Source organism: Macaca fascicularis, chromosome 7, assembly GCF_037993035.2.
Source record: "Macaca fascicularis isolate 582-1 chromosome 7, T2T-MFA8v1.1".
Taxonomy (NCBI): Eukaryota; Metazoa; Chordata; class Mammalia; order Primates; family Cercopithecidae; genus Macaca; species Macaca fascicularis.
This window is the reverse complement of record NC_088381.1, coordinates 90267879-90281882: the sequence shown is the minus strand read 5'-3', so window position 1 is coordinate 90281882 and position 14004 is coordinate 90267879. Positions and strand designations below refer to the sequence as shown.

Sequence of the window (14004 nt, the reverse complement as noted above, 5' to 3'; positions counted from 1 at the left end):
AGAATTTCCCACCCAGTGGTTCTCTGCTCCCACAGCTCCTCACATGCATACAAGATTTCTCAGACCCTGGTGATTCCCCGACAGTTGGTGAGCCAACCATGGTGGTCTCGGCAATGCCGACATCCAGCTGGATCCAAAACCAAAGAAATCAGCCCCTGGGATGCTGAGTGGAGGCAGAGCTGCCTGCAGCATGCAGCTGCCCCTGGAGCAGTGGAGCAGGGGTGGGCTGCATGGTCAGAGGGGAGAGACATCCAGAGCTGTGGCTCCAGAGGATTCTGCCTACTTCCCTCCAACCTCCTTATACTTGGGCAGTCTGACATCTCTCTGGGTGAAGGCCCTAAGGCATAGTTCCTTTGCTGGGAAGGGACAGACAGAAAGCCATTAGCTCCACCAACACGTCCCCCTGATTGTTAGTCATCAGTGGGGGTCTTGGGCAGCACTGCAGAGGGGGAGAGAAGAGTCTGGAAGTGCTGATCCTCAAGCCAACCTGCATCTGGTGGCCCCTAATCAGGGAAAGTGGGTGGCTTTGTGGGGCAGAAACCCAAGTTGGAGTCCTGGTTAAACACTCACTCAAGTCCTGGGGCCAGTGGGTGTCAGACTGGAGAAGATCTAGGCTGCTCTGTCTAGTATAATAGTCTCTAGCTACATGTGGCTGTTGAAATAAGAATTAGTCAATGTGAAATAAAATGTTTTCAATTAAAAATGGAAACTTCATTTCAAGAGCTCAATAGCCACATGTAGCTGGTGGCCATTGCATGGGACAGTGCAGATTGACAGAACATTTCCATTGCCACAGAAAGTTCTACTGGACACTGTTGTTATAGAAAGCGCAATGCCACGGAACACAAGACTCCGAGAAACGGCAACAGGGGCTGAGTTAGAGGTACTGAGTTTTTTTTAGCCTTTTTATACTTTCATGCCATGTACCTATTATACTTTGTATCCCCCATGTACCTCTAGTTCAACTTTATCTCTTTGCCGCTTTTAATTTGGAGGTGTTTAGGGGTCTGTCTGCCAGAGCCCTTTGGGGACAGACATCCTATTCTACCCTAGTAAGAATAACACATCCTATCACTGACGATATCAGAAGGTAGGCTTGGCAAGACGGAACGAACTTTTTGATGTGGAAGTTCAGCTATTCTAGATCCTGAACTGTCCTTTACATTCAAAATGAACTGCAGAAGCACATGTGCTCTAGTGCTTTAGGTCCCTAGGGACACAGCAGTGATCGAAAGCTCCCTTACCATTAAATCTGTCCCTGTAGTTGGGCACTAGGGACCCAGAAATCAGAATTAGTGACAGTGGCTCTGGGTCCCACTGAGGTTCTAGTGAGCATCAGGAAACTGTGGGCATGGGCAGACGTACCGTGAGAAATGGAAACTCTGGTTCCTTTGCCAAATTGCTACTGGGAGGTAACACTTTCATATCACTCCCAGTGTCTCTATTACAGAATCCCTTAGGTTTCTCCTCCTCTAAGGTGTGGGTTGATCCCTCTCAGAGCCCACTGAGGAAGGAGAGGGGAGGTCTGCAGCACTGTAGCTGGCTCCTCTCACCTTCACTTCTGGTCTGCATCTCTAAATCGGATTCTCAGTTTCCCAGTGGCTGGCTGGCCCGGCCCTAATTTCTGTATTCTCGTGCTCTAGTATTTCCTTTTTCCATGCCTAAAAAGACATGTTCTCTGAGTACTTTTCAACCAATTTTATTATCAGATGTATACTTAGGCTACAATGCATGTGCCTTCATTATTCCCAGGATCATGCCTTCTTTCTTGTTGTTCCCTATGCCCAGAACTCCCCTTCTCTCCTTTCTCTGCCCATACAGATCTTATCCATCTTTTGGGGCTCAATGAATCCTTTGTACCGCATGAAACTTCTCAATCTAGGCCAACTTTTCAGCCAGCACCCTATCCCCTCTGAATCTCTATTGTGTCCATTGACATCATCAGCTGGCCAATACTAGAACAGTTTTCGGGCTGCTTAATTTACAACAGTTCTGTACTTTTGTCTAGTTTTTATACCACTTCAGGACCGGACAGGAATCTATCTTACACTTCATACTCAGTCTAGCATTTTATAGAGTGATAGTCACATAGAAGGCATTTTACAATACCCATTGAATGATTAAAGTCAAATTTTAATGTGTTTGACCTAGAGAAACATGAATATTCAAGACAGATAGTGATGCTTTTCCCTTCCCAGACCTCTGTAAGACAATTAGTTACAACATCTTCAGCAAGCCTCACCATGGTAATAAGTGATATCCCCAGAGAAAGGATTAGCGACACTGGCCCATGGGGTTGCAAGTGGTGCCACCTGGGATGACTCACCAGATATAATGAACACATGGGTTCCTTTCCCAAATGTGAGTTTATCAATTGTTCCTCCAGTATTCACACCACGGGTGACACCATTGCAGAAACTCACAGGACTTACCTGTTACTTAAATAAGAGAAACACTGATCTCCCCCACAAGGCAGGAGAATCACACTCCTAAGAGTTAGACCTTCTGCTCTTTTGCACTGAAATTTCACTTCTGATATGTACAGTTCTCCTCCTGCTCCATTCTGCTGTGGTTCCCTGGGCTGAGGTTGTGATTTCATATGGTTTCAATTAACTAAGAATTCAGTAGAGCAAAAACCTCAATTCCAGGCAGCAGTATCTTGGATACGTTTGTGGAAGGTTCAGGAGTCCTTGCTCATCGCCTGCCTCATGGTTCCTAAGGTCCCAGCCTAAGGATGATGTCTGCAGAGCACTGAGTGCTGGATGGAGGATTTCCTGGGGATGGGTGGAAGAAACTATTTGGGAGCCCACAGAGGAAAATACCTGGGCTCAAGTTGGCATTTTGGGCAAAGAAGAAATAGTTGTCCATCCTCCCTTGCTCTCCTGCTTCATTCTACTTACTTGGCTGGATGCTCAGTCTGGTCCCTGATCCAAAGATGATCTTGGAAGCACTGCTGTACCCCCACTGTGGGTAAGGTCTTTGAGATAACCTTCTTGATGCTAATCTGCTGGAACCCACTGGGGTCTCAGAGCAACATTCTAAAAGGCTCACTGGGTCTTTGGTGCTTCCCACGGAAGCAATTCCCCTTTCCCTTTATGATAGTGTAAACCTTAGTATAAGCAAAGCCTCAGTAATAATAATTATAATAATATTTTAGAAAAGCTACTACTTATTGATCACTTTTTACATTCTGGCCATTATCTCATATTATTATGATGTAGTTACAGTCATTTTGCTGTTGAGAAAGTGGAGGCTTTATTGAAAACAGCCAGTGAGAGTAGAGCCCGAATTTTCCCCAGGTCTGTGGGCCTCCCTATACACTGCTGCCTCTATACCTTGTAATTGCGTGTGGTATACTTGCCCTTCAGTTAGGAGTCTGGGCCACTTTTACCCTTAGGAGGAAGTCGAAAACTCTCCTAACTCCAGAGAGGAAGATGCTATGGGTAGGGATCCCCATACCATGTTTATTAGCCAATTCAGGGAATTTAGCTACCTGCTGCAATAAAAGAGAATTTGTGTTTGCCATTAACTCATCTCTTTCCCCCAAGGGCACTTTGCTAATTTCCTGAATGTTCAGATTATCTGGTGTCGATATTATCAGCTTCGCTTGGAAGCACTGAGTATTTGGGACTCTTTTTATGTTTCTATAAATTATTCTGCTCAGATTTTCATTTACTCAGTTGGCTCTTGGCACTTCTGTGTTTAGTATGAGAAATGGGAACATTTTATGTCACCAAGAGAGCTTGTAGAAATGGAAAATGAGTGCTTCTCAATAGATCCCCAAGTTTGCCATAAATCATCGCCTGTTTTCTCATAGACAAGTGGTCAGTTCTTTCTGCACTGGTCACTTGCAGGGTCATACTCACATGGGTGTACAGCCAGCCTGGTCCCTCCTCCAAAAATCAGCTTATCGTAGCCACCAGAAAACACACAATCAGATGGTGCTTTACAAGAACTCTAACCTGGGCAGGACCAGCCTGGCTGGGGCACTCCATCTCCTGTCCCTGTTTTCCAGGGTCCCCCAAGTCAAACTTCCTCTGACAAGAGAGAAAAGTCTCTTGTCTTAAGACCACCAGGTCTTAATTCCTCCTACTCACTCCTGAAGATGCATTAGAGGCCTCATTGATGCTGATTATTTCTTTCTAATCATCATGAAATAGCTTCATTTTATTTTGGCAATTGCTGAACACCGAGGCAACTGTGCAGCAAACGCTCCAGCCACTGTCAGAACAGCTCCGGGGCAGGTTAGATGCAGGCGTCAACATGCAGGATCTATGCTGCCCCAACACTTTGCAGGGTTTACCTACTAGAAACAATGGCAACTTTAACGCCTTTTTCCAAATGTGAATTTTTGGTCTTTTTGTACACACCTTTCTAACACACCTTGGAACTGTATATTTCCAAGATGATTCTGCTCTTAATAGGGATAAGTTTCCTTAGAACAAATCTTTTTTGGGTGGTCTCTCAAGTGGAGACAGACTTCATATATTTATCATTAGACCTCTTTCTTTTTTGCTGCTAGAACTCTAGAGATGATAGTGGAAGATGTGTGTATGTACCAGGCAATTGGAGGCTAGCCTTGTCTTCTGTTGTACTTCCATTGCAATTTGCATGTACCTCCACTATGACATGGTGACAATGGGCTATAGTTGTCTGTTTGCACTCTGAGCTCCTGGATGGCAGAGACTCTCCCTCCTTCCCTGGATGGCAGAGACCCTTCCTCCTTCCCTCTTTTCCTCCCTTCCTTCCTTCCTCCCTCCATCCCAGTCCTTCCTCCACTTTCTTTCCTTTCCTTCCCTTCCTTCCTCTCCCATTCCCTTCCTCACACTTAGCATAGTGCTTGGAATAAAATAATTGTCCAATAAATATTTGTTGAATGCATAAACCCTCTAAATATTTCCATTCATTTCTAATGCAGTTCTGCTATCTTCTTTTATTAGGCCTATTTCATTTCTTCTTTAACTTCTATATGGTTCCTTTCTACAAACTTTTTATTATTTTGATGGCATTATTTAGGCTCTAAGTTCTTCCTGTGTCTCTCAGTTGGATGTGCAGTTTTGAGAAAGTGTGTCCAATGCCCAGAGTCTTTGGAAAGCATAATTCATCACCTTTCATGAAAACGAAATGGTAACAAAAAACAATCTTTTGGCATAATCAGTCACAGTTTCTTTTCTGATAAAGATCTTTTGTCTCAAAGGAATCTGTCTCTGCAATGATGAAATGGCCAATTCCCGTTGGCAAATACTACTGATAGAAAACAGACTATTAAGCTAGTGGCTAGGAATTAAAATTTTAAGATATTCAAGCCTCATAAACAAACATGAAAAATTAGTTCAGGAGGTACAGATTCATCATCTGAGAAAGCAGAATAGGGGCTTTCTATGTCTTTGGCCAGAGCCTAAGTTTGGGTACTTACTTGGTTTCACTTGGAGTCTTGTTCCACTCCCAAAAGTAAGTGCTCTCCTGCCCGTGTCCACACCCTGGTACATCACAATACAAAATCCTGCCCTCTGCCAGCTGGGGGCAGCTGCCCATGACCCTCACATACTCACAGCTTCTCTCTTGGGAGAAAAGCTTTTAAGCAGCTTATTCTATGGTTTTGATGATAAATTTTTCTTTCTAACTTCATGCCCAATAAACAGTCCCCCTAAGTTTCTCCTTCCCTCCCTGCCATAGCTGTATCCTGCCACCAACCCAATGGCTCTACTGATCTCTTCAGAAGTGCTGAGTCACCATGCCATGGTCACTATGGTAAGAAGGCTCAGGATGGGCAAACCAAAGACCAAACAGATGGCCTTGGAGGTGTGAGGTCTTCCTTCACAGAACGCAGGAGGCATGGTGGTGGCACGGTTAATAACAAGGCCCTAGAGTCAAATAGATTTGAGTTAAATTCTAGCTCTGTCTTTCCTGGCTATAGAATCTTGGATAAGTTACTTATCCCAAGCCTCTGTTTCCTCACCTGTAAAATGGGCAAAATACCAGCTACCTATTATTAGGATGTATGTAATCATTGAATGAGAATTACATAAAAGACAGAGAATGGCCACTGGCACATGTCAGGCATTCAGTAAATAGTGGCTCATAATGGGATGATTCCCAGCAATGCTTTACACAAGGAGGAAGGATGAGGCTTCTTGCAGCCAGAAGCCCAGAAACACATCCCTGAACCACCCATTCCAGTACCACAGAGTGCCTCAGCACCCTGGCTGGTATGCTCTAATTCAGGGGAAGATATCTCATGGATTCTAGGGGAGGTGGTGACAGAGTCTCAGCCATAAGAGACATAGGAGTGAGGGGGCAGAGTAGACCCCTTGGGTGCCAAGAAGAAAGTTCTATTTTAGAAACCTAACCAAGAGTGAAGTCTTTTTTCACAACTCGGGGATTTGTCCTCTGAAACCATTGTGCAAAACCTTTGCCCGGCACAGCCTCAATCATCTCATCAGACCTGACACTGATAGTTACTCCCAGGCAACAAAGGAGTCCTTTAATGATGGAACAGATCACAACACAAACTCTCACTACTGTGGTATCCTTCCATAATATAATCTGTCTGCAAAATTTCTCTTGATCATTTCTATAATACTTACACGGATGAACAATAAGACTGGTTCCTCTTCCAAATGTAAGTACGTAGCCTCCTCCTGATGCACACAGTGAGGAGAGCCTTTGATAAAACCTATTTCATGTGACCTCCCTCTACCAATTGCCCCGTGGTATTGAGCAACATCCTGGGAAACCCTCCTGAATACTCTCCGAGTTGTAGAAAGTCTCCGACTGCTGTCCTTAGAGCCCCCGAGTGCTAGCGCCTAGGGGTGGGAGCCAGGGGCTGGGGACTGGAGAGCTCTTCAGCCCCCATGTACCCAGGGGAAAATACCACCTTCCCATCAGCAGAGAAGCAGGGCAGCAACTCCCCATGTCTGCTCCCAGCACCCTAATACAAACACCACATTCTGTTTGCTTGGGGCAGACATTCTGAGGGTCTAGCTCTGTTACTCTTTAGTCAGATGCAAGGAGCTTCTGAAAATGCTCCAAGGACAGAGAGCAAAGAAAATTTTATGTGACATTTTGCTGAAGCTGTTCTGACCTCCTTTTCTCGAAGTATTCCTTGTTCTCTTTTCCTTTCCAGAGTCTTTGGCACTTGCCACTACTAGTCTTCTTCCCATGGGAGACCCAGGGGTTGGATTTCTGCATATTCCTGTCCAAGGCAACACTAAATCCAAGCAGGGTTTAGGCACTTCCTGTGATTTGTGCTTTCATCCTTCCCTCTTTACCACCCAGAATTAGGCCAAGGCATCCAAAACCCTTGGACTCCTTTATTTCTAATGACCTTGACTCAGACGGGGCCCTGCCTCTGTGAAACCCTATAATTATAGAGAAAAAAGTCACAATAATTTCCATAGAATTTTTGAAAGATGGGAGGAAACAGAGACCATGCTGTCTACTTCAGAGATATGAAAACGGAGGCCCAGGGAGGTCATGGCCTGGGCCACAGTCCTGAGCTGGGGCAGGAACTCAGCGCTTGGCTCCCTAGCAGGTGGGTACTGTCAACACTCAGCTTATCTCACACTGGGTTTGAGGGTCACTTAGCAAAGAGCTGTGTGGCTCCACCAAACTCAGGGTGGGAGTAAGGGGCTGGGGCCCCTCCACTGCTCTGCACTGACCATCAGCACGGTCTTGAACAGATGCTAGACCCTGGCGTCAGGCCCCTGTGCAACATGAGCAAGATGTTCCCATGGTCCCCTCCAGCTCTCACTTCTGTGGTCCTTTGTTCAATCTGAAATCCAGCCTCAGGGAAGATCAGGAGTAGCTTTACATGAGAACAGGAGTGTGTTCAGTGGAGATGCAGAAAGAAGGGGAGAGTGAAGGAAACCAAGGACAGGCAAAGATTTGGGACAGTGGCCGCCTAAGGTTCTTCGATATGGCATTGATGAATGGCATGTCCTTTCCCCGCTCCCTTGGAAATAGGAGGCTCTCCAGCAGAGGGTAGGGATGGGAGTGGGTGTGGCCATTTGTGCAGGAGGATCCCAGCTCACTTACTTGGTATGACCACCACTTGGGTCCCCTTCCCAAAAGCGAGTCTGTTGTTCCCATAGTCACAGTATATAAGCGTATTACAAAAACATCCTGGTTTTGCCCATCCCCTTTCTGAAGACACATCCCCTTCACAGTAGCTCTAAGATCTGGAAACCCTGAAAGGTGGATCCTAGTTTTCCTTGTAATGGGTGGTATGAGGACTTGAAGGAACCTCCCTAAAGGGTATAAACAGCACCAGACCCCAATGCTACCTGTTGGCCTTAATTTTCCTCATCACAGCTATCAACAAACACAGCTTTGGCTATTTCTTCTTTGGGAGAAACAGAATCTTTACAAAACTTCATGAAAAACATTGCATCCTACATAGGCTGGGTGGGTGTGAATATTTCTAAAGATACCAGAGAGCAAGCGGGCATTTTCCTACTTCATCTGCCATGCTTGAGAAGAAGGTATCATTTTCCTGTGGACATATGCAAAAATGTATTTTTCACCTTGCCATAAATGCACACTGTGCTGGGGCACATGCTAAAAACATGCCTTGGCATGACTCAGAGTCACTGCATCCTCTCGGGGCTGAGTGAGAGTCTTGGGTGACTCACGCCTGACTCATTCCTGTTCCTCTCCTCACCCTGCTCAAGGATGCTAACTGCCGAGGGGGCTTTTGTCCTCAAGAAAGTCAAAGATCTCAGCACAGAACAGACTCAATTCCTTTTCCAGAAACCCTGTTGGGGGAATCATGTGTGTTCTCTGTCAAAGAATGTGGACTGTGCATGGTCATACCTGTCCTGTCTCCAGCCATCAGAGAACCCACCCCCCTATCTTGGAACATGCATATATAAATTGTTACTAGACCTTTTATTATGAGTGCTTAGTATCCCTGATAAGACTGGAAGTTCTTGAGATCAGGAGCCCTATCTTAGGGTTTAAAAAATTCTTTTCTTTGTTTCTTTCTTTTTAAACCAACTATGATTCCCTGGTTTGTTGATGATACTCAATAATCATTTACTGAATTGAACTGACTTTTATTGTGCATAATTATTGGAACAGGGAGGCCAGTTTTGGGAGAGGTTAAAAGCTAAATATACTCTTGGTAAATGTGAGCTGCAAAATCTAAGTGCTTAGGCAAGGAAAAACCAAGGAAGCATTTCTAAGAGAGATAATAAGAAGGCAATATAAAAACCGAAACATCGTGAGGTTCATATGACCCTCAGCAGAGAGGCGAGAACTGAGGAACAAATAAGAAACTTGACTCAAAGCAAATTCAAATATTTCTCTCCTGATATCTTGAGAATAATTCTCCTTAAAGGCAAAAAGAATAATATGGCAGAAAATGTATATTTGAAATGAGTAGCATTATTATGATTAATAACAACAAAATAGTAGTAATAATAATCTATTATAGACCAGAATAATTATATCTATATATGTCCAATATTGAGGATAGGGCTACACACTTCTGCAGATTTGACTTACTTGGACTGACCAGAAGTTGTGTGCCAGTTCCGAATACGAGTTTCTGAAAGCCTGTGTTCACACTCTGACATAACTCTGTACAAAATGGGACCCTGTCACTGGGCCATAGCCTGGGATTGCCAAGTCACATGCAAGTTAGTTACTAAGGATGTTTCTACGTCTGCATGCATGTGCCAAAGTGGTAGGGGGCATCTAATTTTACTATTTAACCTTAATTCTCCTAAGATCATTGGAAGATGACAACAAATAAGATAGAACCCAACTGAAGATTCTGCTTTGTATACAGTGGATTATATAAAAGTGTCACTAATATTCAAGTTAAAAAAGTTATTCATATAATTACAGAGTTTTGGTTCTAGATAGGACCTAGGGAAGTTTTATCCATACACACTTAACTGTCTGTTATTATACATGTTTCTTGCAAGAGTGATGCCCATGGATACTGTACAGTGCAACATTATTATTGCCAATTTATCTTCTAATTTAACTAGCAGACAAAACTATGTGCCCTTCCCCCCAAAAAGAAAAAAAAAATCAATGAAAACAGATGTCCTTCAACTGTAATATAAGTCAGGTTATTTCATGGAACTTACTTGCTTCAACAAATAGTTTTGTTCCTGCTCCAAAGACAGTTTTGAAGCCTCCAGTATTTCCCACAGTGATTTGCACTGCGACAAAATGGGCCATTTCCTTCTCCTTCCATTTTTACACTACAGCTGGGGAGCAGGTCTAGGGAGCCTATACTAAGGTGCTAGTAATAAGGAGGACATTTTTATACTCCCCTTGTAAAACCTATTTTTTTTTCCTGTTTATGAGCATAACTCGCACTTCTTACCTATCAGAAGTTTAGTTCACCAAACAGCAGCCACAGAATATGGCCCCAGGACCAGGATCTCCAGGTTCTAGTCCCAGCTCTAGTTTGCACTGACTTTATGACCATTCAACCAACCTCTCTGGGTCTTAATTTCCTTATTGGGAAAATAAAGAGGTTTGCACTAGATATTTTGAAGCTCCTTCTCAGAGCTAAAGTTCTATGTCCAAAGTGCCTTCACCCTTCATTTCTCTATAACTCATAAACGAGTCAGGCTCTTGTAGATCAATTATACTGGTGGCTGGTCTCCCTGGGGAAAATAATAGAAACACTGAAGGAAAGTGACAGTCAGAACAAGGGAGTGGCAGCAGCCAGCTCCCCTCTCTCTTCTCCTTATTGGGGTAAATGCTCCCAGCAACTCTGTACTTTTTGTTTTGTCATTGAAAGGGGAAGAGAACTCTTTAGACACTTGGGCCATCCATGTCAAGATTTCCCGAAGCACCCTCTCTAACTCACAGCAATATCTAAAGCAGCAAAGATAAATTCCAAGCATTTCACCAGTCACTGTGATTGGCATCACCTCTCATTTCTAAGTAAACTAGGGCATAAGCTCTGCGACATCATGCAGTAGAAACAGCAGGGCTTTCAGGTGTGGTGGTGGGTGCCTGTAATCCCAGCTACTCAGGAGGCTGAGGCAGGAGAATCGAGTCGCGGTGAGTTGAGATTGCGCCACTGCACTCCAGCCTGGGCAACAGAGTGAGACTCTGTCTCAAATAAATAAATAAATAAAATTTAAAAAATTAAAAAAATAATAAAAGAAAGAAAGAGCAGGGCTTTTTAGTCAGGCCGGCAGACCCAAGTTTAAATTTAGGTCCTTTACATACTAGCTTTGGGATCTTGGACACTTCTTTCTCTGAGCCTCAGTTTCTTCTTTTGTAAAATAGGATACTTCCCCCCACTTCATAGAGATATTGGAGATAAACAATTCTACATGTCATGCATCTAGCATAGTATCTAAACATCGTAGGGACTGAGATGGTGGTTATTATTCCTATGTTAAGTTAGGTTGTTGATTAACAGGGCTATTTCCTGAGGATTATAGAATTTGTTTATGAAATACAAGATTCCATACTCTTGAGTCCTATAAACTCTCAGGTGGTATAATAGCGAAATCCCAGAACAACCGATTTTGAGGGCTTTGACCCCCTCATCCACTGGAGGAGTCAGAGGTGCAGAGAGGGGCGATGACTCATTCCAATATCACACAGCCAGTTGGGACCAAATCAAACCTAGAACTCTGGACTGAAACCAGAAGCCCTGGGTTTCTTTCTCTGTACTTCACTGACTCTTCTTGGATGATGTTTAGAATAAGGGGGCACAATCTCTGGAGTGAACTGGGAGTGTTTTTTTGGGGGCATGGGTAAAATTACCTTGAATATCCTCTTCTAAGTGCACCTCTGAATCCACGGCAGTGGAAGTAGAAAGGATCTATTTGATCATGACAATGCAATTTTCTGCTCTTCTAGCTCTTCTAGCTCTAGCGGTTAGCTAAATTCCACCCCAAAGAAAGCATGCTTAAATAGTCTTTAATACTTTCACTAATTTATCTGGATGTCACAACTCTTAATGCTTCAGTAATAGATTAAAAATAAGATATAATGACAAAAATAACGTCACCTTTTCTTCTGCTTATTGTCACCAGAATACATTTTGTAATTACCATAGAATCTCATACTTACTCAGTTCCACTTTTAGCTGAGTGCCTGTCCCAAAGGTGAGTTTGTTTCCTCCTCCCATGAGTATCACAGTGTTTGATGCCTCACAATAAACTCCCTTTTAGGCCACTTCACCCCTTCTTGATGTGCTCTAATGAGTGAGAAAACACTCAAGCTTTAATATAGCTATTGAGTTACTCCTAGGACAAAAAAGTGCCCCAAATGGGATAAATTCATGGACTTTTTGTACTAAGAGACCAGAGAGGCCATTGGACCCACTTCCCCATTTACAGATAAAGAAACTGAGGCTTAGAGGCAAAAGATCTGGCCTAAGTTACATTGCTAGTTGGTAGCAGAGACCAAAACATGGCTCTATTTCAATCCCAATCTAGCATTTCTTTCTCTCCACCACAGGCTCAAATGTACTGTGTCATTTGCTTAATTTTCTTCTTCCCTTTGGCCTGGAAACTTGATTTCTTTGGGTGTTTGATTTCAATTAAACAAGAATTTATCAAGTACTTGCTTTTGTAAAAGGACCATATCAGACACTTCATGGAATATTAAAGAGTGTCTATTCTCAAGGATCTTTCGGTTCAAATAGGCAGATATTCTCAGTAAGAAAAGATTTCTGTAGCTGCATATGTCACAGATTGTCTAAGATTCCACAGCTAAATTTGGGATATGGAGGGCTAGAGGAATGTGAAGGGTGCTCGGGGAGAGACCACAGTCTAGGCTTTAAACAGGAAGTGAGGCTATTTCTGGAAAAACCATGTTTGTCCTAATTGTCTAGAGTATTAGTCTCTTCTCCATCCTGACCTAGTGAATTAGTTCTACTGTTATTTCCAACTCTTCTATTAGCTATTTTCATTTTTAAATGAAGAGTCCATGGAGGCTCAATCTTAAATTCACAGAACATCGATAATAAAACAAAGATGATGCAATCCGTGAGGATAACACACAAGACATATAGAAACCTTAAACCAGATAAGGGGAAAACATGGGTGGGATGGGGTCAACATGTACCTGGAAAGACTAGAAGCATTGTCCCCTTCCCAAAGGTGAGTGTGCTGTATCCTGAATTCACACTGTAGCAAATCCCCATACAAAAATGACCTGCAGTGTTTCAACCCATGGTCTACTTAGGGAAAAGGAAAGAAAACCTTCATTTATGGAGAACCTATTATGAGCCAAGTGGATTAATAATATGCATAATTACACTACCTCATTTGGGCCTCAACTGTGCCACAAACTTAAATATTATTATCCTCATTTTACAAATGAAGAATAGGTGATCTGAGGCTGAGCAGGGGCCAGCACTGCTAACAAAGATGTAAGTATCCTGGATCCACAAGACGCTTTGGCAGAGGATGGATAAATCTTAGGAGGAGCTATGAGAGAAGACTCCTCTTCCTTATTCCTTCTAGAGAGGGATTACAGCTATATTAGGGTGCTAGAACCAGACATCAGAACTCTAGTAACAGTGCTCCTAAAAATCTCCAGCTCATTTTCCATTATACAATCATTTCCTGAGACATGAAGACATTTTACCTCAATCTTTCTGTTGCCTCTCTGACGCCTTACTTACCAGGCCTGACCAGGAGTCTGGTCCCACTCCCAAAGATCAATTTATAGTCGCTATCCATCCCACAGTGTTTCTTAGTCAGTCAAAAACACACAGAAGCCCACACATCCTTTTCATACCTAAGACATAGAGATATGGCCTTTTCACCCACAAGGAGATACGGGTTACATTTTAACTTCCTTTTTACACAGGCCATTTGACTCCAATTTGGGGTATTTACTGCGTATCACTTGAAATGAAGTTTCTACCTGCCCACATCTCTGGCTCTGTTGCCATCAAACTCATGATGTTCAACTTCATTTACCCAACAGATGTAGCTAGCCCTTCTTTCATTTCCATTACAGTTATCAATTTTTAGATTCCTGACATAGCGTCACCCCTAATTTTAA

At 43.3% G+C, this 14004-nt stretch overlaps 1 protein-coding gene across 36 annotated transcripts in view; it reads right to left on the bottom strand.

Moving 5' to 3' along the window:
* LOC101925857 (T cell receptor alpha chain constant) overlaps window positions 1-14004 on the bottom strand; it is a 487011-nt gene that overhangs the window by 5639 nt on the left and 467368 nt on the right. The window contains exon 1 of one of the 36 annotated variants that reach the window (XM_065548620.1): window positions 13619-13751. The exons of 31 other annotated variants lie outside the window; for them this stretch is intronic. In XM_065548620.1, coding sequence (XP_065404692.1) covers window positions 13619-13676 — 58 coding nt within the window. In that variant the 5' untranslated portion in view covers window positions 13677-13751. Of the gene's footprint in view, window positions 1-5416; window positions 6644-10100; window positions 11878-12057; window positions 12170-13056; window positions 13594-13618; window positions 13752-14004 lie in introns of those variants that run through there. 4 more of the 36 variants (XM_065548616.1, XM_065548619.1, XM_065548615.1 and 1 more) reach the window with 4 other exon arrangements.